The sequence below is a fragment of the Eulemur rufifrons genome, chromosome 8 (genome assembly GCF_041146395.1).
Source record: "Eulemur rufifrons isolate Redbay chromosome 8, OSU_ERuf_1, whole genome shotgun sequence".
Taxonomy (NCBI): Eukaryota; Metazoa; Chordata; class Mammalia; order Primates; family Lemuridae; genus Eulemur; species Eulemur rufifrons.
In genome coordinates this window covers 43675537-43702243 of record NC_090990.1, presented here as the reverse complement: position 1 = coordinate 43702243, position 26707 = coordinate 43675537, and the positions used below count along the sequence as shown (strand labels likewise).

General features: G+C 34.8%; 1 protein-coding gene across 3 annotated transcripts in view; it reads left to right on the top strand.

The window, feature by feature from the left end:
* Positions 1 to 26707, top strand: part of OMA1 (OMA1 zinc metallopeptidase) — a 51925-nt gene that overhangs the window by 19590 nt on the left and 5628 nt on the right. For all 3 annotated transcript variants that reach the window (XM_069477996.1, XM_069477997.1, XM_069477998.1), the window contains exon 8: positions 18622 to 18771. In XM_069477996.1, coding sequence (XP_069334097.1) covers positions 18622 to 18771 — 150 coding nt within the window. The remainder of the gene's footprint in view (positions 1 to 18621; positions 18772 to 26707) is intronic.

Here is a 26707-nt window from a genome sequence, read left to right as displayed (position 1 = left end):
ATGTTTATGTAATGTGTCATCTCCCTGCCATCCCAGCCTCTTTAAATTTGTGCCTTCTGGAAGCTAATGTTATCTTTATTTTACTCCTAAGGAGGCTTTTTTGAGTAAATAAGATGTGTAGCTATTTTCTCCCATTTGGAAAAAGGTAAATCCTATTGTAGCTATGAACCTGGCTAAGCAAACTCGGTTTTCACCATTTAAATAAGTAGTAAGAGAATAGGCATTTAGGTTATTTTTGTTTAGCAGATGACTTTTTTTCCTTTCTTTTTTTTTTTTTTTGCTCGCCACAGAGAACCGCTCTAGACCTTTACTTTTATTTATGTTGACTTTGTTCCTGTCTACTTAACAGGGTACCAGGCAGCTATTTTTAATCACTTGTGATAATTATCATTTAAAAATGAGTAAAAACAGTGCCATTTCATGTATTAAATTCAGATTTTATTTGATCATTTGTTGAGTTTCTGATAGTTACGAAAATTATTAAAAATCACTTATTTGAATCTCTCATAAGTTTTATGGATTTAACTTTATAAATCAAGATATTACTCAATCATAAAAGCAAAACAGTTCTTTGAATGTTAAGTAAGTATGGTTAAGTGAATCATCAGACTGCATACATTAAAAGGCCCCCAAATAAGGGCCCACAGATTGGCTGTATCAAGAAATTCCTAATTTTAATGTATATAGCATGCCACATTTTCCCTTTATATTGAGTGCGTTCTGTTTAATAAATCTTTGTCTATCTCAATAAATTATTCCTGCTTTATTTCCAAGAAACTATTGTTTTATTATTTTTTTAAAATATGAGGAAGAGGTCAATGTAATTTTTTTCCATATAGATGGTTAACTGACTCAGTACCATTTATTGAAAAAAATCGTCTTTTCTTCACTGTACTTCAGTGTGTCTTTGTTATAAAGGTATTTATGAGGTCTGTTTCTGGACTCACTATTCTGTTCCATTGGCCTGTTGTTTGTCTTTCCACCAATTATCACTGTAGCTGTGTAGTAAGTGTTCTTGTCTGATAGCTTCTGTTCTCCAATGTTATTGTTCAGCAAAATTGACTTGGCTATTCTTGGACCTTTGCATTTTCACATAAATTTAATAATCAGCTTATTAAATTATAGACTCATACAAAAACATGTCTTGAATTTTGATTGGAATTGCATTGCATTTATATTATCAGTTTGGAAACAGTTGACTAGTATGTACAATATTGATTCTTCCTATCCATGAATATGATATATTTGTCCATTTATTTAGATATTAATTTTTTAAAGTTTTTTATATATAGAAATTATATATAAAAATGTATACTGTATACATCTTTTGTTAGATTTATTGCTAAATGTTTCATTTTTTTGTTTGTTTGTTTCATGTTTTTTGATATGATAGTGTCACAGTTGACCCTTGAACAACATGGCTTGAATTGTGTCAGTCTACTTATACATAGATTTTTTTTCAATAAATATATTGGAAATTTTTTTTGATATTTGAAACAATTTGCAGATCAACCACGTAGCCTAGAAATATTAAAAAATTAAGAAAAAGATGTCATGAATGCATAAAATATATGTAGGTACTCATCTGTTTTATTAACTACCATAAAATATACACAAATCTATTATAAAAACAGCAAATTTATTATTATTACTGTAATAATTTCAGGCCACCTCCTGTTGCTGTTGGGGTGAGGTCAAGTGTTTTGAGTGTCTGCATGGACAACATTTGTGTGACACTAATCATCTCTGCTTGAGCAGTTCATTTCTCTAGTAAATTATATGTTCCAGTAAAAAGTGATCTCTTGTGGTTCTTGAGTATTTTTCATTGTGTTTAGTGCAATGCTGTAAACCTTAACTAAAACCATGGGACCCGTACAGAGTGCCAGTAGTGATCCTGAAAGTGCTCCCAAGAAACAGAGAAAAGTTCATGACATTACAAGAAAAGGTTGAATTGCTTGATATGTACCATAGATTGAGGTCTACAGCTGTGGTTGCCCACCATTTCAAGAAAATTGAGTCCAGTGTAAGGATCACTGAAACAAAGAAAAGAAAATTCATGAAGCCGTAGCTGCAGCTGTACCAGCAGGCTCGAAAACCTTGCACTTTTTGTGAAATGCCTTTTTTTCTTATATTGAAAATGTAGGTTTTATGTAGGTGCAGCTGCAATTGCTGTAAGAAAGGTGTATCTATAGACTGTAATATGATTTGAGAAAAAGTGAAGTCATTATATGACAACTTAAAGCAAAAGGAAAGTAAAAAATCTAAAACTGGAGCATTTAACGGCAGCAATGGATGGTTTGATAATTTTAGAAAGAGGTTTGGCTTTAAAAATGTCAAAACAGGAGAAGCAGCATCTGTTAGCAGATGAGTTCCTAGAAACCATTAAGAAAATCATTGAGGAAAAAGGTTACCTGCTTAAACAGGTTGTTAGTGCAGAACAAAGTGCCCTATTATGGAAGAAAATGCTACAAAGTATATTTATTATTAAGGAAGTGGAGCAAGCATCAGGATTTAAGGCAGAAAGGGGTAGGCTAACTCTACCATTTTGCACAAATGCAGTTGGGTTTATAATTAGGACTTCTTTTATCTATAAAACTGCTAGCTCCTGAGCCTTGAAGGGAAAAAATAAACAGCTCTTGGTTGTACAGCAAGAAGGCCCGGACAATAAGAACACTTTTTCAGGATTGGTTCCATCAGTGCTTTGTTCTTGAAGTCGGAAAGTACCTTGCCAATAAGGGACTGCCTTTTGTAGTTCTTTTGACATCGGACAATGCCCCTGGCCACCCAGAAACCCATGAATTCAATACTGAAGGCATTAAAGTGATCTACTTTTCCTCAAACACAATGTCTCTGATTAAGCCTCTAGATCAGGGGGGCATAAGAATCTTTAAGGTTCACTACACACAGAACTCTATGGAAAGGATTGTGAACACTATGGAAGAGAATTTGATAAAAAGTCTGGAAGCATTACACCATTGAACATGCCATCGTTGTTAGAGAAAAAGCTGTGAAAGCCATCAAGCCCCAAATAATACATTCTTGCTGAAGAAAACTGTCCAGATGTTGTGCAGGACTTCCCAGGATTTATTACAGAGCCAGTAAAGGAAATCATGAAACAGACTGGATATAGCATAAAAGTGGGGGGTGAAGGCTTTCAAGATATGGATCTTTGCAAAATTCAAGAGCTAATGGACACCACATCAGAGGAATTAACGATGACTTGATAGAGATGAGTGCTTTCGCGCCAGTGCCAGATGACGGATGAGGAAGGAGATGTTGAAGAGGCAGTGTCAGAAAACAAATTGACATTAAACAATCTGGCAGAAGAGTTCAGGTTATTTAAGACTGCTTTTGACTTTAAATGACAGAAATTTATTTCCATAAAGTTACACAGAGTGTGCCTAGCTCTCCTGCCACCTCTTTCACTTCTGTCACCTGAGACAGCAGTACCAAACCCTCCTCTTCCTTCTCTTCCTTAACCTACTCAGTGTGAAGGTGACAAGGAAGAAGACCTTTATGATCCACTTCATGAATAGTATATATAATTTTTCTTGCTTATGATTTTCTCTTCTCTAGCTTACTTTAAGAACACAGTATATAATACATGAAACATAAAATATGTGTTAATTGAATGTTATTGGTAAGGTCTCGATAGTAGGCTATTAGTAGTTAAGTTTTGGGGAAGTCAAAAGTTATATGATTTTTGATGCATAGGGAGGTCGGCATCCTTATCCCCCGTGTTGTTCAAGGGTCAACTCTTCTTTCTTTTTTTGCCTTATTGCAATAGCCAGAAACTTCAGCCCAAGGTTGATGGTCGGCAATGTTGTTTCTTCCTGATCTTAGGGGAGAGAAGGCATTCAGTATTTCATCATTAATTATGATGTTCATTGTAAGCTTTTTTTATGTAATAGATACTTTTTATCATATTTAAAGTTTTACTTTTATTTCTGATATCCTAAGATTTTTTCAAATTATGAATATTAAATTTTATCGAATGCATTTTCTGCATTTATCAAGATCATTATATGAATTTTCTCCTTTAATCTGTTAATGTGGCAAATTACTTTTTTTTTTTAAGTTGTCACATTTTCATTTTTGGAATTAAACCCACTTTTTGTCATTTATGTTATCCTTTAATAGTAAGCTAGAACTGGTTTAATGTTCAGATTAGGATGTTTAGATATATGTTTGTAGGAGATACTGGCCTAGAATTTTCTTATCTTGTAATGTCCTGTCAGGTTTTGGTACTAAAGTTATGCTGGCCTCATAATCCATGATTTGGGAAATGTTCTTCATTTTCTCTTCTCTGGAAGAGTTTGTGTAAGATTAGTGATATTTATGTATATATGGATATATATATATGAATGAATGACAGAGTCTCATTCTGTTGCCTTGGATAGAGTGCATGTTGTCATATTCCATACTTACTTTTCTATCTTTATCTTATTCTACTTCTTAGTAGCATTTGATACTATTAACTATACTCCCCTTTTAAAAATATATATTAACATTTTGTGTGAGTAGCCATACATTTTGTTATAGCATAGAAAGTCATATAGGATTATAAACTCATGATGGAAAATAATAGTCCCCTCTGCCCAGCCTTGCACCCCAGAGATAATCACTTTGAAGCGTTTAGCTATTTACTTCTATATTTCCACATAATACGTTTATTTTGTAATTTCTTGATTCATTAGGTAAAGGTATTACCTATTGATTTCTGGTTATGGAAGATTTAGTCTTTTATAATCTGACTGATGATTTTATGTGCTTATTTGCTACCTGTTTTCCTCCTTGGTTAACTGTCTGTTGAAGTCTCTTGCCATATTCTGATTAGACTGGTTTTCTTACTGCAGACTTCAGAGTTTTCTTTACATATATTGGATACAGTCATTTGTTGGATATATGATTTGAAAATTGTTCTTCCCCATCTGTGGCTTGTCTTTTCTTTCTCTTAGCAGATTTTTTTTTTCCCCCCAGAGCAAACATTTTTAATTTTGATGAAGTCCAGTTTAAGGAACCTTGAGAAAATCTCAATACTGATTTCTGAGGCCATGTTTTTTTCTATTACCTTACTCCACAAATTCCAGCCACCTTTGCAGCCCCTAACTCCTATCTCCTAACTTCTTAGCTTAGCTAGACTTGCCATGTTCTGCTTAGGTTCTGCCTCCCTGTGTTGTGGTCAGGAAACTGCTCCAGGCAGAGAGCAGAGGCAGATCTCAAGATCAACTTAAGTATTTCTCTTTTCTCAGGGATCACTGTCTTGTTCTACCTATTGTCCATTACCTGAAAACAATTGCCTCGTATATTTTGTCCAGCTTTAGAGTTATTGATGGTGGGAGGACAAATCCAGTAGCAGTTACTCTATTATGCCTGGAAGTATAAGTCCCCAAATTTGTGATTCATGATTGTCCATATTTTATAAGAAGATACTAAGAAATTCATCAGAAGCTCTGCCTACATAGGCTGGGATAGTGAGTTTTACTATAAAATTATAGGACAGTGAGCTAGTTCACTCTTTGGGGAACCTTGCTGTGAAGTATAGATAGTCTTTGTCTCTGTGGCCATTCAAGTGTCTCTGTAGATGAATCCTATAAAACTGGTTTGTTTGGGGATTGCAAGGGGAGAAGGAGGTGGGGCTTTCCTATTCACTGTGGAGTCTTTTAGTAATTCTCTATCATGAACCTTCTACCTCAGTCCTCTTTCTTGGATATTAAATACTAAACCTTTCTGGGGTCTCTACAGTGTGGGAGAGTCAGTCAGTTGCCCCAGAAGCAATGCAGTGTACTGATAATGCATGAGCTCTGGTGTTAGACTCCCTAAGTTTGAGAATCTTCTTTGCCACAGAGAATATTAATTATGTGATCTTGGGGCAAGTTATTTGTCCTTTATGTGCCTCAACTTTCCTCATCTGTAGGATAGGAATAATAGTTGGACCTATCTCATAGAGTTAATACAATTAAAGTCCTTTGAGCGCAAGTCTTATAATCATTTATTTCTTCTTCTCTATTTCACAAGTTCATTATTTCGAAACCAATATGCTCAATATTAAATCCTTGATTTCTGCTCATACGTATTTCTTCTCTAGTTTTCCTTTTCCCAATATATACACTACCATCTTCAGTTTTGTTTGGAAAAAAACCTAGAGTCTTCCTTAGTTCTTCCCTCTTTATCATTGACATCTAATTTTTTACCAAGTCCTGTCAATTCAAATGATCTGTAAAATATATCTCAATATGTTTCCATCTCTCCTACTGGCATCTTTTACTTGAATTTCTGCTGTAAAATTTCTGCCTCATTATAGCTTTCATTGATTGCAATCATACTCTCCTCCATTCCATTCCCCACCCTGCCACAAATAAGAAGCAGGTCCAGTAAGCCAGGGTATGCACTTTCTCAAGATAAGACTTAAGTGGACATTGGCCAACATTTGTCTCCAGACTTTTCATTTTCTGGGCTGACCAATCCATCACTTCAGATTGATACTTTTAAAATCTGTGTTAATACATATCAGAAGACAGATCTTGCAGACCCAGGTGCTAGCTCTTCTCTGGTCTATTATGTTGATTTTCATTTATTAATTGAACATAATTAATTGTCAGGTTGTAAGGTTATGTAATACCTTTATGGAGGTCAGAATTGAAGTAACAGAGATATTCAATAAGTACATTTAACAAAGTTTGAAGTATTATGATAGGGATATACAGGAGACATTTATTCCATGGGAAAATATAGCAGAAATGTAAGTAACTTTGTGTAGGGATCAGGAAAACTGTCTAGGAATTAGGCTGAGAAAGAAATATTTAAAATGGAGATCTGAAAGATAAAGAGCAATTATCCTGGTGAAGATGTTGATGGGAGGGAGGAGTGTTGGGCATGGCAAATAGCACGTTCAGAGGCAAAAGGAACGATCGCCTATTCCAGGAATTGAAAATTCACTGTGGGGCTAAAATGTAGACAGAGTTCAAGAGCATCACTGACAAGAGATAAAACTGAAAGGTAGACAGGGACTTCTTTGTGAGCAATTTTAAGCATTTTCTACCTTATCTAGCAGAGGTGTTAGGACTTAGACTCCACAGTCATGACAGACCTATGATTGAGCTCTTTTCTCCTCCCCATGGCCATAGGCAAATACTTAATCTCTTCAAGTCTGTTTTCTAGCCTGAAAAACAGGAATAACGACAGTACCTCCCTCAAAGTGTTATTTTGGGCACATTAGACTTGATTCTTATTTGTGACTGTATCCTTTTTTTGGTCCCTGATCCATCACACTTGTGTTCTTGCCATTTAATATTCCAGTCACATAACATAATCCTCCTTTTCCTCATTCTCTCCTTCCAACTTTCAGATTATAGCCTTGTTTCCTCTGTAGCATGCCTAAAAGGGAGAGAAGGTGCTGACCCAGGGACACAGATGCCTGCACTATTGCTGGTTTAAGCAGCTGTCATCATCTCTGTAAATTAAGAAGTTGACATTCTGATTTTATGTCAATCTTGTGAGCTTGGCTAGTGGAAACTGTTCCAGAGAGATGGGTCTGTTGGTCATGTGCTGTCAAGACCAAGAGCCAAACAGAATATGGAAAAGTCACTAAAATGAAGTTACTTTCAGAATAGGCAGCTCACCTTCCCTAGGGTTCTCTCTTTTTCTGCTCCACAATCGGCTAGGAGTGAGTTTATTTTGTATATTTATATTTTTATGGGAGTTTTAACTTTTCATTTTGAAGGCATTTATCATTATGTAAATTATCAGAGTGATTAATATAGAATTAGTAATAACCAGTAGAACAGAGGTATGAATGAAACATAGAATAACTAGCTGTCCAGTTATCAGCTGACAAAAAGATGTCCTGTTACATATTGGATTTTGTTGGTTATGCATATTTATTTGTCACTGTAAAGAGATTTTGACACTTTAGTCATTTATAGAAGTGACTTTTGTTTTCTTGATTTCACAAATAACTAAACGATCTGTTTTTATTCTTGAGTATCTGTTTCTTAAATTTGAAAAAAGAAAACCTATTTTCTTTTAGTGGTTCTAAACTGGGGGCAGCCTCCTATTGTTTTTGATTGTCACAGTGATTGGGGAGGTGGGAGTGGATTATTGGTGTTCAGCAGATAAGGACTAGGGATGATAAATATCCTGTAGTGGCTTGGAGAGCCCTCACAGGGAGGAATCATCAGCCCCCAAAGCCTGTGAGTGCCCCTTTTGGGAAACACTAGCTGCTGGTTTCTTCAAGTATTAAATAATATGAGATAACTATGCCAATAGCACCATCTAGTGAGGGAATTAGGTAATAAGCAAAATCTACCTTTATCACAGAAATAAGAGAAAATTTAAAATTCTAAAGTTTATGTCAAATAGTTCATTATAGAATCATCGACTTTTGGAGCAGTAAGGAAAATTAGAGCTAATTTAATATCCACCTTCTCATTTTACAGATAAGGAAACTAGAGTCCAAAGAGGTCAAGTGATTTGTCTAATAACCTATACCTAGTTAGTAGGAAGACCCTTGGTTCTTATTTTCCAGGTTAGTATTCTGAGCCTTCATGAGAGAAAACTGACTGTCTTTGTGTTTTATTTGGGTTACTGTCTTAGGTTCTTTGCTTAATGATTCATTTAAGAAAGAGAAAAATGATAAATGAGAATCTCTCTTTTAAGAGGTATGTTATAAAGTAACTTTCACAATGCATACGTATATTATGCCTAATGTAAGTCTCTCATTTCTCCTCTGTGTTGGGACACAAAGTATTTTTGATAAATCAAGTTTTCTCTTTTAGTGACAAGGATTGGCAAATACTGAGAATGGCTTAGCTGAAACTATCTTGAGACTATGTTGCATTCATTTGGAAAACAGTTAAATTATTGACTAGAAAAAATATTGTTTAGAGAAGTGGGTTACAAAATAAAATGAACCTTAACAAGTGGTGCCATCAGCAGTATTGGAAAATGATGAGTCCATGAAAGTGTGTGAGACTGAAATGAAGTAGTTTCCTGGTAGGTGATGATGACAGTGATGATGGCAGTGTGGATAACACTGATGGTGATATTGACAATGGTCGTAATAATAAATAACATTTTTTTCATCCTGGACAACATAGTGAGACCCCATCTCTACCAAAAAAAAAAAAAAAATTTTTTTAACCAGGTGTGGTGGTACACACCTGTAGTCCAGCTACTTGGGAGGCTGAGGCAGGAGGGTCTCTGGAACCCAAGAGTTCCAGCCTGGGAGACAGAGTGAGGCCTTGTCTCTAAAAAAAAACAAAAAACAAAAAACTGTTTCATATCTTGGGCACTATTCTGAATGTGTTAAATGTGTTAATTCTTTTAATTTTCGTAACAACCCTGTTAGGTATAGGTAAAACTGAGGGATAGAGAAGTTAAGTAACTTGGCAGAGGCCTCACAGATAGTAAAATTTTTCCCTCCCAAGGTAGAGGTACATTCATTTCTGAAATGGAACTTCCTATATTATTTTAACTTACTGGAAACAGTTTTGGTTTTCTGAGGTAATGCCCCTAAAATAACGATCATTTTTGTATCTGTTTTGTTCCCTTTAAATCTCATCCTATAATAGCCTTAGTGTATTTTTCCAGCTCTAGGAGTCCAGCTACCAGTCCTTTGTAGTATTATCTCAGATGATTATTTTACCTAACATATATCTATGTGGAATACAGGATGGTATGCCAGAAAGACTGGGACAAGTGTAGGATATCAGTGACATTCTAGAAAATTCAGATTCATTCAATGTCAGGATTTATCTCTTGGCGGGCGTGATGGCTGACAGTTTGTTGGAGGGTCTAGTGAATACAAACAGAAAAGTTCAGGCCGGGCGCGGTGGCTCACGCCTGTAATCCTAGCACTCTGGGAGGCAGAGGTGGGTGGATCGCTTGAGGTCAGGAGTTCGAGACTAGCCTGAGCAAGGGTGAGACCCCGTCTCTACTAAAAATAGAAAGAAATTATATGGACAACTAAAATATATATATACAAAAAATTAGCCGGGCATGGTGGTGCATGCCTGTAGTCCCAGCTACTCGGGAGGCTGAGGCAGGAGGATTGCTTGAGCCCAGGAGTTTGAGGTTGCTGTGAGCTAGGCTGACGCCACGGCACTTACTCTAGCCCGGGCAACAGAGTGAGACTCTGTCTCAAAAAAAAAAAAAATAAAAAAAACAAAAAAAACAAAAAAAAACAAACAAACAGAAAAGTTCAGAGACACTTTTCATCTTTGTATTTCTAATGAAAATTTTGGGTACAGGTAGGGCTACAGGTAGGCTTCTACTTGGTCTAGATCTATTTATATGTTTCTCTAGTATTGTTGTGGCATTGGGAGATGTTAAAATTATAAAAACAGTTCTTATACTGCTGATTCTTTATTATTAATAATATCCCACTGAGGTTCTATTTGAATAGTAGCAAATTTTTTGTCAATATATCCCTTAGAGCATATTCATACATATTCATATTACTGTCTGGATTATACTAGAACCTTCTTTATTTGTAAATTCATGACATCATTGCTTATGACCATAGGTAGCATCCTGCAATTACCAGAGGCCTCTGGTTGCTCATCAGTGAAAAGAAAGAGTTGAAATTGTGTCCATTGTGTTCTGGGTTCCAGACTGGCTGCTTTGCAAGAATTACCACATTTTATCCTGATGATTCACTGTTTTAATTTCAATTTTACAGATGAAGCTGAGACTCTTGGAGACTGAATTATTGTTCCAGGAGCACAAACTCTGGCACCAGACTACTTAGGTTCAGATTATGGCTCTGTCACTTACTATTGTAGCTATATGACCTTTGTCAAGTGACTTAATCACTGTGGGCCTTGGTTTCCTTCTCTGATCTGTAAAATGAGAGTAATAATAGTAATTACCTCATGAAGTTGTTATGAAGATTAAATGAGTTGATATAGTGAATTGATTGATGTTTGTAATACACTGAGAACAGTGCATGTGCACTCACTCACATGAGTGATTGTGAAAGAAAACGAGTTACTGGTATTTCAAACCCAAATATTTCTGATTCTAAAACCTGTGTTTCCATTATCTCAGTTTACTGCCTCAAAAAGTGTTCTGGGACCAGTGTATTTCACTGACACATATTTTCTTATGTGTCAGCTGTGGTCATTATTCTGTTTTAAGAAGGAAAGGTTGTTCAGAGTCTCATCTTTTCCTTCCATGTGTACTTCCTGATGCTTCATAAACACAAGTTCCATAGTTTGCCATAATTTTTATTGAGGCAAATGAGTTAGGCTTGTGATGAGCTGAATATTTATTTTAAAAAAGTTTTTATTTTGGTCTATAATTGTTACTTTGTCTTTTTTCTCTTTTGGAGGGAAGTAAGAACATTTAACATGAGACCTACATTTTTAAGTGTACAATGCCATATTTTTAAATATAAGCACAGTATTGTACAGCAGATCTCCAGAACTTATTCATTTTGCATAACTGAGACTTTATATCCATTGAATAACAACTCCCCATTTCCTCCTAATCCAAGACCCTGGCAAACACTCTTCTCTACTTCTATGAGTTTAACTACTTGAGATCCATACCACATATCCATGTAATCATGCAGTATTTGTCCTTCTGCGACTGATTCTGTCACTTTGCCTAATGTCCTCAGGGTTCATCCATGTTGTTGCATAATGCAGGATTTCCTTTTCTTCCTAAGGCTGAATAATATTTTGTTGTATGTTTATACCACATTTTCTTCATTGATTCATTGATGAACATTTAGGTTATTTCTACATCTTGGCTATTGTGAATAATGCTGCAATGAATGTGGGAGTGCAGATCTTTCTTTGAGATCTGGATTTCAACTTTGTATAAATTCCCAGAAGTGGGATTGCTGAATCATATGGTAGTTCTATTTTTAATATTTTGAGTAACCTCCATACTGTTTTCCATAGAAGTTATACCATTTTACATTCCTACCAACGTTAGCAGGGATTCCAGTTTCTTCACATCCTAGCCAGTGCTTATCTTTTGTTTATTTTTTTATAGTAGCCATCTTAACTGGTGTGAGGTGATATTTCATTGTGGTTTTGACTTACACTTCCCTGATGATTTGTGATGTTGAACACTTTTTCAAATATCTGTTGTCTATTTATATGTCTTTTTTGAAGAAGTGTCTGTTCAAGTCCTTTGCCCATTTTTAATTGGATTTTTTGTTTTTGTGCTATTGTAGAAATTTCTTATATATTTTGGATATTAACCTCTTATCAGATATGTGATATGCAGATATTTTTTCCTATTCCATAGGTTGTTTTTTAATTCTCTTAATTGTTTCCTTTGCTGGGCAGAAGGCTTTTAGTTTGATATAGTCCCACTTGTCTATTTTTTTTAATTTTGTTACTTATGCTTTTGGTGTCATAGCCAAGAAGTCATTGCCAAGACCAATGTCATGAAGCTTTTCCCCTAAGTTTTCTTCTAGGAGTTTTATAGTTTCAGGTCTTGAGTTTAAGTCTTTAATGTATTTTGAGTTGATTTTTGTATATGGTGTAAGATAAGGGTCCATTTTCATTTCTTTGCATGTGGAAATTCGGTTTTCCCAGCACCATTTGTTGGAAAGACTGCTTTTTCCCCATTGTGTATCCTTGGCACCTCTGTATAAGAGTGGCTTTATTTTTGGGCTTTCTATTCTGTTCCATTGGTTTAGTGGCTGCCTTTATGCTAGTACCATACTATTTTAATTACTGTAGCTTTGTAATACATTTTGAAATCAGAAGTATGATGTCTCCAGCATTGTTCTTTCTAAAGACTGCTTTGGCTATTCAGGATCATTTGTGGTTTCATATGAATTTTAGGATTGGTTTTTCTATTTCTGTAAAAAAAGATACTAATAGGATTTTGATAGGTATTGCACTGAATCTGTAGAGTGCTTTGATTAGTATGGGCATATTAACAATATTAAGTTTTTCAATCCATGAACACAAAGTGTATTTCTGTTTACTTGAGTCATCTTTAATTTCTTTCATCAATTTTTATAGTTTTCGTTGTACAAGTCTTTCACCTCCCTTAGCTAAGTTTATTAAATATATTTTTTATTTTTGATGCTTTTGTAAATGAAATTGTTTTCTTAATTTCCTTTTTAGTTTGTTGTCAGTGTATAGAACATAACTAATTTTTATATGTTGATTTTTGTATCCTGATTTTATTGAATTCATTTATTAGTTCTAGCAGTTTTTTTGTAGCATCTTTTGGGTTTTCCAAATATACGGTCATGTCACCTGCAAAGAGAAATCATTTTACTTTTTCCTTTCTGATTTGGATGCCCTTCCTTCCTTCCTTCCTTCCTTCCTTCCTTCCTTCCTTCCTTCCTTTCTTCCCTTCCCTTTCCCTTTCCCTTTTCCTTTCCTTTCTTTCCTTTTTTTTTTTTTTTTTTTTAATTAATCACAGTGGCTAGGACTTCCAATACTATCTTGAATAGAAGTGGCAAGATTGGGCATTCTTGCCTTGTTCCTGGTCGAAAAGGAAAACCTTTCAGTTTTTCACCATTGAGTGTGATGCTGGCTGTGGGCATTTCATATATGGCTTTTATTATATTGAGGTAATTTCCTTCTATTCCTACTTGTTGAAAGTTTTTATCATGAAAGGGTATTGAATTTTGTCAAATGCTTTTTCTGAATCTGTTGAGATATCATGTGATTTTTGTCCTTTATCTTATTGATGTGGTGTATCACATTAATTGACTTTTGTATGTTGATCCTTGATTTCCAGGGATAAATCCCACTTGGTCATGGTATATGATCCTTTTAATATGCTGTTGAGTTCGGTTTGGTAGTATTTTGTTGAGGATTTTTGCATCTGTATTTATCAGGGATATTGTCCTATAAATTTCTTTTCTTGTACTGTCTTTGGGCTTAGGTATCAGAGTAATGCTGGCCTCATAAAATGAGTTTAGAAGTATTCTCTCCTCTTCAGTTTTTTGGAAGAGTTTGAAAGTGAGTGGCATTAATTTTTTAAATGTTCTTGGTAGAAGTTACCAATGAAGCTATCTAGTCCTGGGCTTTTCATTGCTGGGAGGTTTTGATTATTGATTCAATCTATTTTTTAGTTACAGGACTGTTAATATTTTCTGTTTCTTCATAATTCAGTCTTGATAGGTCGTTTATTTCTTGGAGTTTATCTGTTTCTTCTAGGTTATCCAATTTGTTGGCATATAATTATTCAGAGTAGTCTTATGATCCTTTGTATTTCTGTGGTATAAGTTCTAATGTCTCCTATCTCATTTCTGATTTTGCTTGAGTCTTTTTTCTTCTGTTACTCTAGCTAAAGTTTTGTCAATTTTGTTTATCTTTACAAAAAAAGCTCTTTTATTGATTTTTTCTATTCTATTGTCTATTTCCTTTATTTTTTGCTTTATATTATTTTCTTCCTTCTGTTAACTTTGGGCTTAGTTTGTTCTTCTTCTATCTAATTCTTTGAGGTATAAAGTTAGGTTGTTTATTTAAGATTTTTTTTTAAATACGGGCATTATTATTATGAATTATTCTCTTAGAACTATTTTTACTGTATGCCATAGGTTTTGTTAGGTTGTGTTTTTATTTATATTTATCTCAAGATATTTTCTAATTTTCCTTTTGGTTTCTTCTTTGACCCACTGGCTATTCAGGAGTGTGCTCCAGGATTTCTGTTTGGTACTGTTCTACATTTTCTGTCTCTTTGTTGAAATTCTCAGTTTGTTCATGCGTTGTTCTTCTGACCTCATTGAGCATCTTTCTGATGGTTGTTTTGAATTCTCTTGTTAGATAAATCATACATTTCCTTTTCATTAGGATTTGTTTCTGAAGATTTATCTTGTTCCTTTGGTACATAATTCCCTGGGAGCTGCAGGTTTCCTTCCAATCATAATGGTACCGATCTAGGGATACAGATTTGGTAAGAGGGTGTCTCCAGTAGTCGTATCAGCTTCAGTGTGGCTGGTTATGTACTTGCCCAAGGTACAGAAGCCCTCATCTAATTTCAAGATTTCTCACAAAGGGAATTTATATGTTGTTGTTGAATCAGCGTGTTCATGGGGAGGAGGATCTGGGGCTTTCCTATTCTGCCATCTTGTTGATGTCACCCTGTCACTTATTTTTCATAAATTAGAAAAATATAAATAAAATACTTATTTTAGAAACAGAATTATCTGGTTTTAATAGGTCTTTAAACTGGGTTTGGACATTATAGACTAACTCTGACATCCTTATCTTAATATTAGTCCCTTGTTAATACTTTTAAGTTTGGAATAGTTTCTAATCTGTTGGGGTAATTAATTTCTTCTATTTCTGCACATCAAATATTGCATTAAAGATTCCTTTCAACGTGTTACTTAGAGATTGAACAGGGAAATATTTTACTTGTCTTTTGATTAACACTTTTAGGCTACAAAAAATTAGATAAGTATGCTTTTTGTGTGGCAGAAAAATCTCATATAGTTAGATAATTTGCGAATTTATAAAAGTCTATTGAAATGTTTATCTTCAAGTCATTTTATGTTTTTATGAATTATTTTAGAAAAATATCTTACTTGATAATCTCAGCTTGTATTTGTGTTGTGAATGTGATTATCTGCTATTGAGTGACGTATTCCTATAGGTGTTAGAATTCAGCATCAAATAATTTGTGTGGATATACATATTACACATTTTATACATAAGTACACACATCTTGTACATTTATAGATACATATCTATATGTATAAACAGATCATATATTTTTATCTGTTATATATATTTATCTTATATATTCCTGTTTATATACATATATACATGTATATCCATATCTGTGCAATAGGGTAAAGTACCTTGTATTCATTTTAGCTCAGAATACTTAAAGATCTTAAAGAATTTTATTTCTTTAAATATTGAATACATTTTACTTGAATTTCTTTTTTGTGTGTGTGTATGTTTTAGTTTGTTTGTTGAGACAGGGTCTCGCTCTGTTGCCTAGGCTAGAGTGCAGTGGCATCATCATAGCTCACTGCAACCTCAAACTCCTAGGATCAAGCAATCCCCCTGCCTCAGCCTCTTGAATAGCTAAGACTACAGGTATGCACACCATGCCTGGCTAATAATTTTATTTTTATTTTTTTGTAGAGACGAGGTCTCACTGTGTTGCTCAGGCTGGTCACAAACTCCTGGCCTCAAGTGCTCTGCGAGCCTCAGCCTCCTAGAGTGCTAGGATTATAGGCATGAGCCACCATGCCCAGCCTTACTTGAATTTCCAATTATTTTTTCCTTTTATTTTCCCAACATTTAAAAATATTTTAGTGGTGTTTGTTAAGAAATGATGTATTAATAGCATGGATGTTGACTAGCTGTATCAGCATGCAGTGTTTTACATTTACCTTTTTGGGTGTCACGACTGTACTATTTTAGACCTTTTTGAGAGCACATTTTATTCAATGGTATAATTTTTTTTTTAGTTTTAATCAAAAATAAAATCAGTGGGAAATATAATCACTTATTTTCCAGTTACTTCTTAATAGAAACAGTAAGTTAAGAAATTGAACAGACTTATAAAGTCACCTTATGGGGAATTTAAAAATAATTTTTTATAAAAATAATATATTTTAGGTCATTAATATGAAATGCCTGATTTCAAATCAAAAGTGTAGTTTATTATATCACAAACAAGAAGCAGTACATTAACCAAAGTATGCACCTAAACTGTCAACACAGTTTTTCCATCATAACAGTAGCTTGTTTAGGCCAGCAGCGAAGAAGTCTGGAGAGCGAGTGGTGAAGAAATCGTAAAAGGCATTTTGTACAGCTTGTTGAGAATTGAATATTTTTCCTTGCAAGAAATAGTCCAAAGCCTGGAAGAAGTGGTAGTCAGTTGGTGCAAGGTCTGGTGAATACAGTAGATGACAGAGAATTTCCAAGTCCAGCTTCTGTAGTTTGAGTAGGGTTGTTTGCGCGACATGTGGTCAAGCGTTTCTTTCAAGAGGATTGGCCTGTCTCTATTGACCAGTCTGGGCTCCTTAATCATAAGCATCCTCATCATTTTGTCCAGTTGGTTGCAGTAGACATCCGCTGTAATCGATTGACCAGGTTTCCTGAAGCTGTAGTGGATAACACCAGCTCTGGACCACCAAACAGACACCATTAGCTTTTTCTGATGAATATTTGGTTTTGGACTATGTTTCAGCACTTCATCTTTAGCCAGCCATTGTGCCGAATGCTTGTGATCATCAAAAAGAATACATTTTTCTTCACATGTTGTTACAGTATGGTGTAGAAATGGTTCGCCTTTATGTCATGACAGCAAAGAAAGGCAAACTTCAAAACGATTTCTCTTCTGATGCTCATTTAATTCATGCGGAATCCATCTATCCAGCTTCTTTATCTTGCCAATTTGTTTCAAATGGTCTAATTTTGTTGGAATAGTAACATCAAACCTGCTAATTCACGTGTAGGTTGAGATGGATTCGCTTCCACTACAGCTTTCAACTCATCATTATCCACTTTGGTCTCAGGTCGCCCAGGTGGCTCATTTTCAAGATTAAAATCAATAGAACAGAACTTCTCAAACCATGGATGACTGTGTGTTCATTAGCCACAACCTTCCCAAACATTTCGTTGATATTTTGCGCTGTCTGCGCTGCATTGGTTCCATGATGGAACTCATATTTGAAAATAGCACAAGTTTTTGACTTACCCATGGTTTCACAAAAATTGCTCTAAAAAAATTTTTGAGAGCTAATCACAAGCCAAAATGTTTATTTGAAAGACTCAGCATGCAACTTTACAATAAACATAAAACAAGAAGTGTTGAAGTGAAATGTCAGAGATATCAACCGTCAAACTTAGTACTTAAAGAATTCAGACATTTCACACTTAACAACCTAATTCAGAAGTAAAAGTACTGCTCCTTCTCCACCATTACCATCAAATACCCCACTTACATTCTTAGAGCAGCTACTGTTAAGTCTTCCAGATGTGTTCTATGCATATACAGGTGCGTATGTGTGGATATGCATATGAGTATAGGATGGAATTGTGTGCACATGTGTGCAGATCTGTATATATCCTTTTTGAAAAATACTAATACTGTACTTTTCTAAGGTGTTTTCAATGAGTTAAACATATTCTTCCCCATATACGTTGAGGAAAAGTAGATAAATTGATGTACACATTAAAAATATAACTGCATACTTCCTTTTCTTTCTGCATATTTATCTGAAGTTTTTGCAATTATTCTAGTGCAAAAGAATATTCTCTTCTATTCTATTCTATTTTACCTTTATAGATTAAAGGTAAAATTTCTTTAGTTTAATTACAGATTATATTTTAAAACCTTTTTACAAAAACAGAAATTTTTAATTTGTGTGAAAGATTTTACCCTTAATATATATTCTTAATATCTATCATGCTGAAAATAGTGGGTTATCTCTGGGGAACAGGATTGTTGTGAATATGTATGGGGGAGGGGTGAGAAGGGATGGTGGGCATTCTCTTATTTCTATACTGCAATACCACATTGTTTGAGGTTTTTTTTTTTTTTAAAGCATTGAACATCTACTTTTATTAAAATAATAGAATATATATTTAAAATGTAGTGGCATAAAGATAAATTTTTTTAAAAAGTCTCAAAACTAAGCTCATTGCGTGGTTTTATTAATTTTGGTTTTAGGCTTGTGTGGATGTAAGAGCCAGTTCAGTGTTTTGGCAGCAGATGGAGTTTGCAGATAGCCTCCATGGTCATCCCAAGCTGCCAGAATGGTTATCTACACATCCTTCTCATGGAAATCGAGCTGAGCACTTGGACAGACTTATACCTCAGGTGAGCTAACACTATGTAAGGCAGGAGATTATTTTTACTGTATCATTTATTTTTAATACTGTTACTTCTTTTGCTTAGAAAAAGGGAATTCTAGCTTGTTGACTATTTTGATTACTATAATTATGGATTATCAGTTTTCAAAGACTTTGACTGAAAAATAAAATTCTGGTTGTCCACAAGTCCTGGAGAATAAATTGCTGTGTGTAGTTGACTTTCCTGGATGGTGAAGGTTTAACCCCTTTAGTATCAGACCTTTGATTTTAACTGATCTGATGAAAGTTTAAAACGTAAGTCATATTGCTTTTATTTTTAACATATTGATCATAATTCAGTCTTTCCTTGGTGATTTAAGCTTTTTGTTAAAAATACCAGTTAAGAGTTGTACAAAGGTTTTGGGTCAAATGGGTATTAATTACAGTAGTGATGCCAGAATTTATTTTCTTAGGAGACATCTCTTCATGTTAGTTCATTTCTGGTTATTTATTTCCTTATAATGATATAGTGAAGCACGTGCTGTCTGGCTCTTTTTTTTTTTTTTTTTTTGTAGAGTTCATTAATGGATCAAGCTGAGGCAGCTTTCTCCCAAGTAGTTTTCACTAAGCCTCTGAAAATCTTTTTATTTATTAACATCATTCAAAAACGTTTTCTGTGGCTTCCATATCAGTACAAAATGGATGTCAGGCATCTCTGAGCCAGGCTCTCTTCTGTCTCACTTGCATTAAATTTTCTGGTTGGTTGTGAAAGCAGAACATTCTTTAGCAATTTAAGAATTAGTACTGGGTTATTTGCTAAATGATAACAGGACAGATCCAGGTGTGTTATAAAAGTGTCTTTCAGTATGACTTCAAATTCAGCTCAACAAATACTGAGTACCTGTTAAAAGAAAGAAATAATGATTAGATACAGGTGATACAAAGAGAAACAAGACATTGTTCTTGATATTTGTAGGATGCTAAGTACAAAATGATTATTAATACAAAGAATATGATTTATCATAAGAAAAGTAGAAATATAGTGGTATGTGGTTTGAAGGAAGAAGAATCTGTATCTAGTTTGGTATAAGAAACTATTTATTGATATTTATTGGTAATCTACCATTTTGTATTCTGTTGCTAGAAAATGAGCAAGTAACAAAACAGGCCCTGCTTTCTTGGGGCTAATATTCCAGTAAGGTAATACAAATAACAAACAAATATATAGTATGTCAAGCAGTGATAAGCATGTTGGGGAAAAATAGGTTAAATGTATTAGAGAGGGATGGGCGGCAGAGAAGGGGTATGTTCTGTTGTCAAGGAAGGCCTCACCGAATAGAACCTGGAGGGAAGCAGGGGAGCAGGGAGCAAGTCTTATGGGTATCTGGAGGGAGAGCCTTTCAGGCTGAGGAAGCAGCTAAAGCAGAGGGCCTGAAGTGAGTGTGTTTGGTGTGTTCAAGGACTAGCAAGGAAGACATTGGGCTGAATGGAGTAAGGGAAGGGGAGAGCAGTTCAAGATGAGTTGTAGGGGACCAGACTGTGAAGGAACTTCTAAGCCATTTTAAGGACTTGACTTTTACTTCAAGTGGTAGGGGAAGCTGGCTGAGGGTATTGAGCAGGTGAGTGACTTAATCTGACTCATGTTTGTTGTGATCCACTGGGGTTGTTGTTTGGAGAGTGGACTGTAGTGGGGCAAGGGTAGAATTCAACAGACTATTTGGGAGGCTTGTGGTAATCCTGGTAAGAGATAAAGGTGGCTTGAACAAAGATATCTGGTAGTACAAGAGTGGGAAGGAAGTGGTCCAGTTCTGGGTATATTTTGAAAGGAGTGATGGCAGGATTTGTTGATAGATTGTGCATACTTTGTGCCTTTCATGAGCATTGAGGGCAGCCAGCTGTGGCTGCTTTTTTTTTTTTTTTTTAATTGTTATTTTTATTTTATTTATTTATTTATTTTTTATATATATATTTTTTTAATTTTTTTGAGATGGAGTCTCACTCTGTTGCCTGGGCTAGAGTGCTGTGTCGGCAGCCTAGCTCACAGCAACCTCAAACTCCTGGGCTCAAGCAATCCTCCTGCTTCAGCCTCCCGGGTAGCTGGTACTACAGGCACGCACCACCGTGCCCAGCTAATTTTTTCTATTTTTAGTTGTTTTGGCTAATTTCTTTATATTTATAATAGAGACGGGGTTTCACTCTTTCTCAGGCTGGTCTTGAACTCCTGAGCTCAAGCAATCCTCCCGCCTCGGCCTCCCAGAGTGCTAGGATTACAGGCGTGAGCTACCTCGCCCGCCCCCGCTGTGGCTTCTTAACACTTGTCTTAGTTCCTTTGGGCTGCTTTAACAGCATACCATAGACTGGGTGCCTTATAAACAACAGAAATTTATTTCTCACAGTTTTGAAGGCTGGGAAGTCTTAGATCCAAGTGCTGGTAGGTTTGGTGACTGGTGAGGGCCTGGTTCCCAGCTCATAGATGGCTGTCTTCTCCTTGTAACCTCACATGGTGGCGGGGGCAAGTCAGTTCTCTGTAGCCTCTTTTATAAGGGCATTACTCCCATTCATGGAGACTCTACCCTCATGACCTAGTCACCTCCCAAATGCCCCCACCTCCTAATACTATCACATTAGGGGTTAGGATTTCAACATACGAATTTGGGGGCAATACAGACATTCAGTCTGTATCAACACCTGTCCTAACTATATTTCATTTATACTCTTAATTTTAATAAAAAATATTTGAGAAAGAAATAGCAGTGAAGTTTACCTGATATAATGAGTAGTACTCATTCATCTTAAAAGGCCAGTATAGGCCTGGGACATGATGTATTTTATCAGTCACTGATTTGTACTGAGGATCACTGATGTGGAAGCCTCCTTAGTGCTGCCCAGGGACCTTATTTCACCCCGGGAGGCCTTATCTCTAATGCCATAATAACCATATTTCTCTTGGGATTTTCTTTCTATTTTTACTCAGTGAAATTCTAAAAATATGTGGTTTGTTTAAATTGGATAATGAATTCCATTAGCCAACTTTTCATCTGAAGCCTTTTCTAAATTCTGAGTTGTCATTTCCTCATCAAATTAATGAGGATCTTCACAGAAGTAAAAAGAAGTCTTTTTACTTTTACTTCTTTAAAGACGTCTTTAATAACGAATTGATTAATGAGTATGAAGAAAAATGTTTGGAGAAATAAATGTTATTTGGGAGCCAATGATGAAAGAAAAAATGGGAGCCATGTTTCTTCTAAAAATAAACTATCCTAGTTTAGAAACTTAATTTGAAAACCTCATATAATTTCTTATATCCCCCCCCAAGTGATTAAATTCAATTTGAAAGTAATAAAACTCTACTACAATATTGGGAATAATTCAGTGGTTGAAGTGAAACTGGTAGTACAAGAGGATATCGTTAATTAGAATACACAGTCATAACTCAAAGATTGGAATTACCTATTACAGGTATAATTTCTGTAATGAAAGAAAGCAGTTCCTCAGGCAGTATGTAGAATTATGTGAATCTATATATTACTAAAGACTACATTTTAAGATTATATTTTATTTGGGATTTTTTTCTGCTTACGTGAGTACAGTGTGATATTCTACCTAAGCCTCCTGCCCTTGACATCACTGACAGTGCGGCTGAAGTGATGCACGTCCCAAAGGTGGCTGGGAGTACAGCACCGCAGCACAGACACATGCAGGCCAGAGATGAGCAATGAGAGTGTATGAGTTCACCTAGGAAGTGAGTAGAGAAAAAGATCAAAGTAACAGTATTAGGTGTTTTTCACATTTAATTGGTGTGAGGAAGACAGAGCCTGTTTTGAATCAGATTCATAGGAGGAGAACCAAGAAACTATGATTCTGTGGTTCTATGATGTGAGCACAGTTTAGTAATTTTGATTTTTTAATTTAACGTACTGAAAATTGTATATTTTTATTTATTACTGAATTTCTTGAATAGTGTGAAATGTATTATTTCTTACTGTAGTATATCAACATTTAAGATGTTTTGAATTTATACTTTATGCATTCAACAAATATTTATTGATCTCCTGTTATATACCAGGTTGTAGGTGTTATCGGTGATGTCAGCCAAATATCAGTAGATACAAATCCCTGTCCTTATGAAGCTTACTGTGCAGTAAAGGGAGATAGACAATAAACGGGGGTGGGTGGGGGTGAGGCCGCTCTCTGGTATCTCTTCTTATAAGGACGCTAATCCTGTTGGATTAGGGCCCACCCTTATGATACCATTTAACCTTAATTACCTCTATAGGCTCCAAATACAGTCACACTGTGGGAGGTAGGGCTTCAAAATACGAATTTTGGGGGCGCACGGCTTGGTCCATAGCACACAGGTAATATGTGAGCAGAGATGGGAGAGGTGCTAGACTAACAGTTTAAAATGGGGTTGATCAGAGGTTTCACTGAGATCTGACACTTGATCACAGACTTGAAATAAGTGAAGGAGTGAGCCTTGTGGTGCCTGGGGGAAGAACCTTCTGGACAGAGGGAATAGTGAGTACAAGGCTCTGAGGCTGGAGAACAGTGAGGAAATCAGTATGGCTAGAGTGGGCTAAGCAAGGGAAGGGGGTGGGCGTGGGCCTTGTAGCCTGTGAGGACTTTGGCTTTTGGTTACAGATGGGACGATAGTGGAAGGTTTTGAGTAGAGGACTGGAGGAGTGATAGGATCTGACTTATGTTTGCAAAGGACATGAGCGACAGTGCCTATAAAGCAGTGCAATTGTGTAATTTTGGAGTATTTTAGCTTACAATATTTGGAAAATGGACTAGTTCATTATTTCATTTTAAAAGCAAAATAACACCCCCAAATAAGAAGAAAAAAAAAACAACTCTTGCCTTTTTAAAATGTGAATTCTGAGATAAAATATATAAATGCCTAGTTAAATATAATTTTGTGATCCGCTAGCATTTAAAAAGGATAAATATAGGTTTATAATAATAATATTATTGGTAGTTAATAAGCTGATATGTTATTTTATTTATTTGAAATGATCAGTTAAATTTAGGAAACACATATCCCACATATTTTGGTTACCATAACAACTTGGGTGAAAAATTGAGAAACAGATGTTGTATCAACCTGTTGATGTTTAATAGTATGACAGTTATAAAATTATGGTTACATTGTTCAGACTTTAAATTTAAGTGTATTATAATTTATCTTTGAAAGAGATACTTTAGTTAACATTTTTCGTATAAGAATCCTTATAACATGAATAGATGTGAATAGGGGAAATTGACATGAAAGATTTATTTTAAAACTGAAAGCATTTAGACCGAATTTTTAAATTCTCTCTTTTTCTCATCGACTCTCTTGTTGCCAACCCCTCTTTGTGGGATGAAGGGGATGGAGAATGATAGAATATATAAGAAAAACATTTAATTTGAAAGAATTACTTATTTAATATGTAGCGTTGGTTGTTATAATCATAACTTGAATAGGATTTATTTTTTAATGTTTTTAGAGCTTTCAATGCCAACTTTATTCCTAAACTGTTTTTTAAATCTTAATGTTCAAATTTACTATATTCAGTTTTTAGATACCAGAATCACTCATTGGTAGGCTGTAAATGCATTCATTTTAATCTCATTTTACTTTGAATCCTTTACACTTTCAGGAAGCTGGGGGTTTGAACTCATGTGTAAATCATTCTTATGCATTTATAATTGGACAAAGTAAATGAATAAATCATTAATATTATACATTTCATGAGTAGAAAGTATAAGAGTGTTTAACATTGAAGTGAAATGTCGTTGTTGGCCAGTGTACACAAACATACACTGTTCACCTTACAGAATTTCATTTTGTCAGACCTGGCAAGTGTTGAGGAAAAGGCAAATATCAGAGCAGCTACTGTAATTGAATTGGCCTCTGAATCATATAAAGGCAGAAAGCCTGACAGTAACATTGTCTAAAACCTTAAAAAAAAAATTATGGTACATGTGATGTGTATCTACTTGAGGCTGAAATGAATAGGCTATTAGAAAAAATTGCTTTTGGGGGGAGAGGGGAGAAAAGTAATGATATTTTTAGAAAAACACGTTAAAAAATAGAGGAAATTTTTTTTCCCTTGAAATGTCTTGCCTTCTGCTTTCAAAGGAAGCTTTTAATCTAATCATGAAGGCTAGCCTTTCTGGCATTAATTTTTTTCCATTCTTTTTTTAAAAAACTTAATTATTATTGCTTATTTTTTTATGAATAATTAATTACTGTTTTACTTGATGTGTAGTGCCTAAAAAAATGCTGATGTGTACCAGTAAATACTTTAGTTGTTACTGGGAATAAATATAGCTAGTTCTTTTATTTTTTACATAAGTGTATTTGTTTTTCATTTATTTATTTTAACTGTTTTTTAAATTTTATGTATTTATGGGGTACAATGTGATGTTTTGGTGTTTTTTACATTGTGGAATGGTCAAGACAATTATATCTATCACCTCACATGCTTATTTTTTTATGGTGAGAACATTTAAAATCTCTTTCAGCAGTTTTCAAGTGTACAGCACGTTAAAATTGTACTGTATTTTCACCATGCTATATAAAACGTCTCCAGAATTTATTCCTCCTGTCTAACTTTAAATTAACTAACTTGACTAGCATCTCCCCGTTTTCACCCCACTGCCACCCTCAGCCTCTGGGAACCACCATTCTACTCTCAACTTCTGAGTTGGAGTCTTTTAGATTCCACAGATAAGTGAGACCATGCGGTATTTTTCTTTCTGTGCCTGGCTCATTTCACTTATAATTTCTTCCAGGTTCATCCATATTGTTTCGAATGACAGGATTTCATCATTCTCATGTTGAGAGTGGTTGATTATAAAATGTTTGAAAGCCTTTCCTAATTATTTTATCATACCAGAAGACAATGGACCTATGCCAGGATGGCCTTAATTTTTAATTTTTATGTTTATTTACTTTAAATTGCTTCCATTATTTATACTTATTCACTTTAGACCGCTTCAAAAACTAGTTAGACTCTAATTTCCATTGCAATGTTTATGAAAGGAAATGAAATGAGTTAAAGGATAAATTTTTTTTAAAGGTGAAATCATGAATCATATAAGTATAAAATGACCATGTCTGAGATTTTATTTAATTCATTAATTAGTGAGGGAAATGGTAATATGTTACAACTAGTTCAAAAGAGAATTCAAGCACCATAGTTATATAGGCATAGGAAATGCTGAAGCAACTTTACAAATAACTGCAAAACTGCTCCATTCATAGGACAATACTGCTCCATTCATAGGGCAATACTCAAATGCATTCCACAAACCATTTTCAGTATTACTACTTTTCTACAAGTTACAGAGTTGTAAAATAGCTCGAAGACCATGAAAGGTAGAGATACCCCAGAAGGGTGCACTTGATAGGACACCTAATGATCTTTTTTGCCTATTTCAAAGTCTTTCACAACTCTGTTTTTATTTTCTGTTGTTATCTATTTGCCTTTCAAGAAAAGATACCAAATCAAATCATTCTATCAGACCAATATATAAACATTAAGTTTTCTGTTTTTAAGTAACTACATAGGCATTATCATTGTCACATTTCTGTTCTGTCTCAAAGTAGTAACCCATTATTAATTTCTATTATATCTGTTGCTAAGTGAGTCTTTGATTGAGGTCATTTATGCTAAACTCCTTAGGCTTTTTGAAAAGTATATGCTTGCATTTAGAAATTAAGGGAGAGAATTGGAAGTAGAGGTGGTAGTAAAGGAACTGGTTTCATTTTCCAGGAGAAACATTTAAATCTCTCATGAGCCATTTAGAACCGACAACATAAATATAGAATCAAGGGTGAAGTTACAGAAATGCAAAATGACAGCGGAGAATGAAGAACAGAAAGGAAAAATAATTTTTCTAGAAATTTATTTTTACTTTTTGTTATAAATTTTTTAAAAACACATGTAAAGATATAGAAAATTATTCTCTATCTT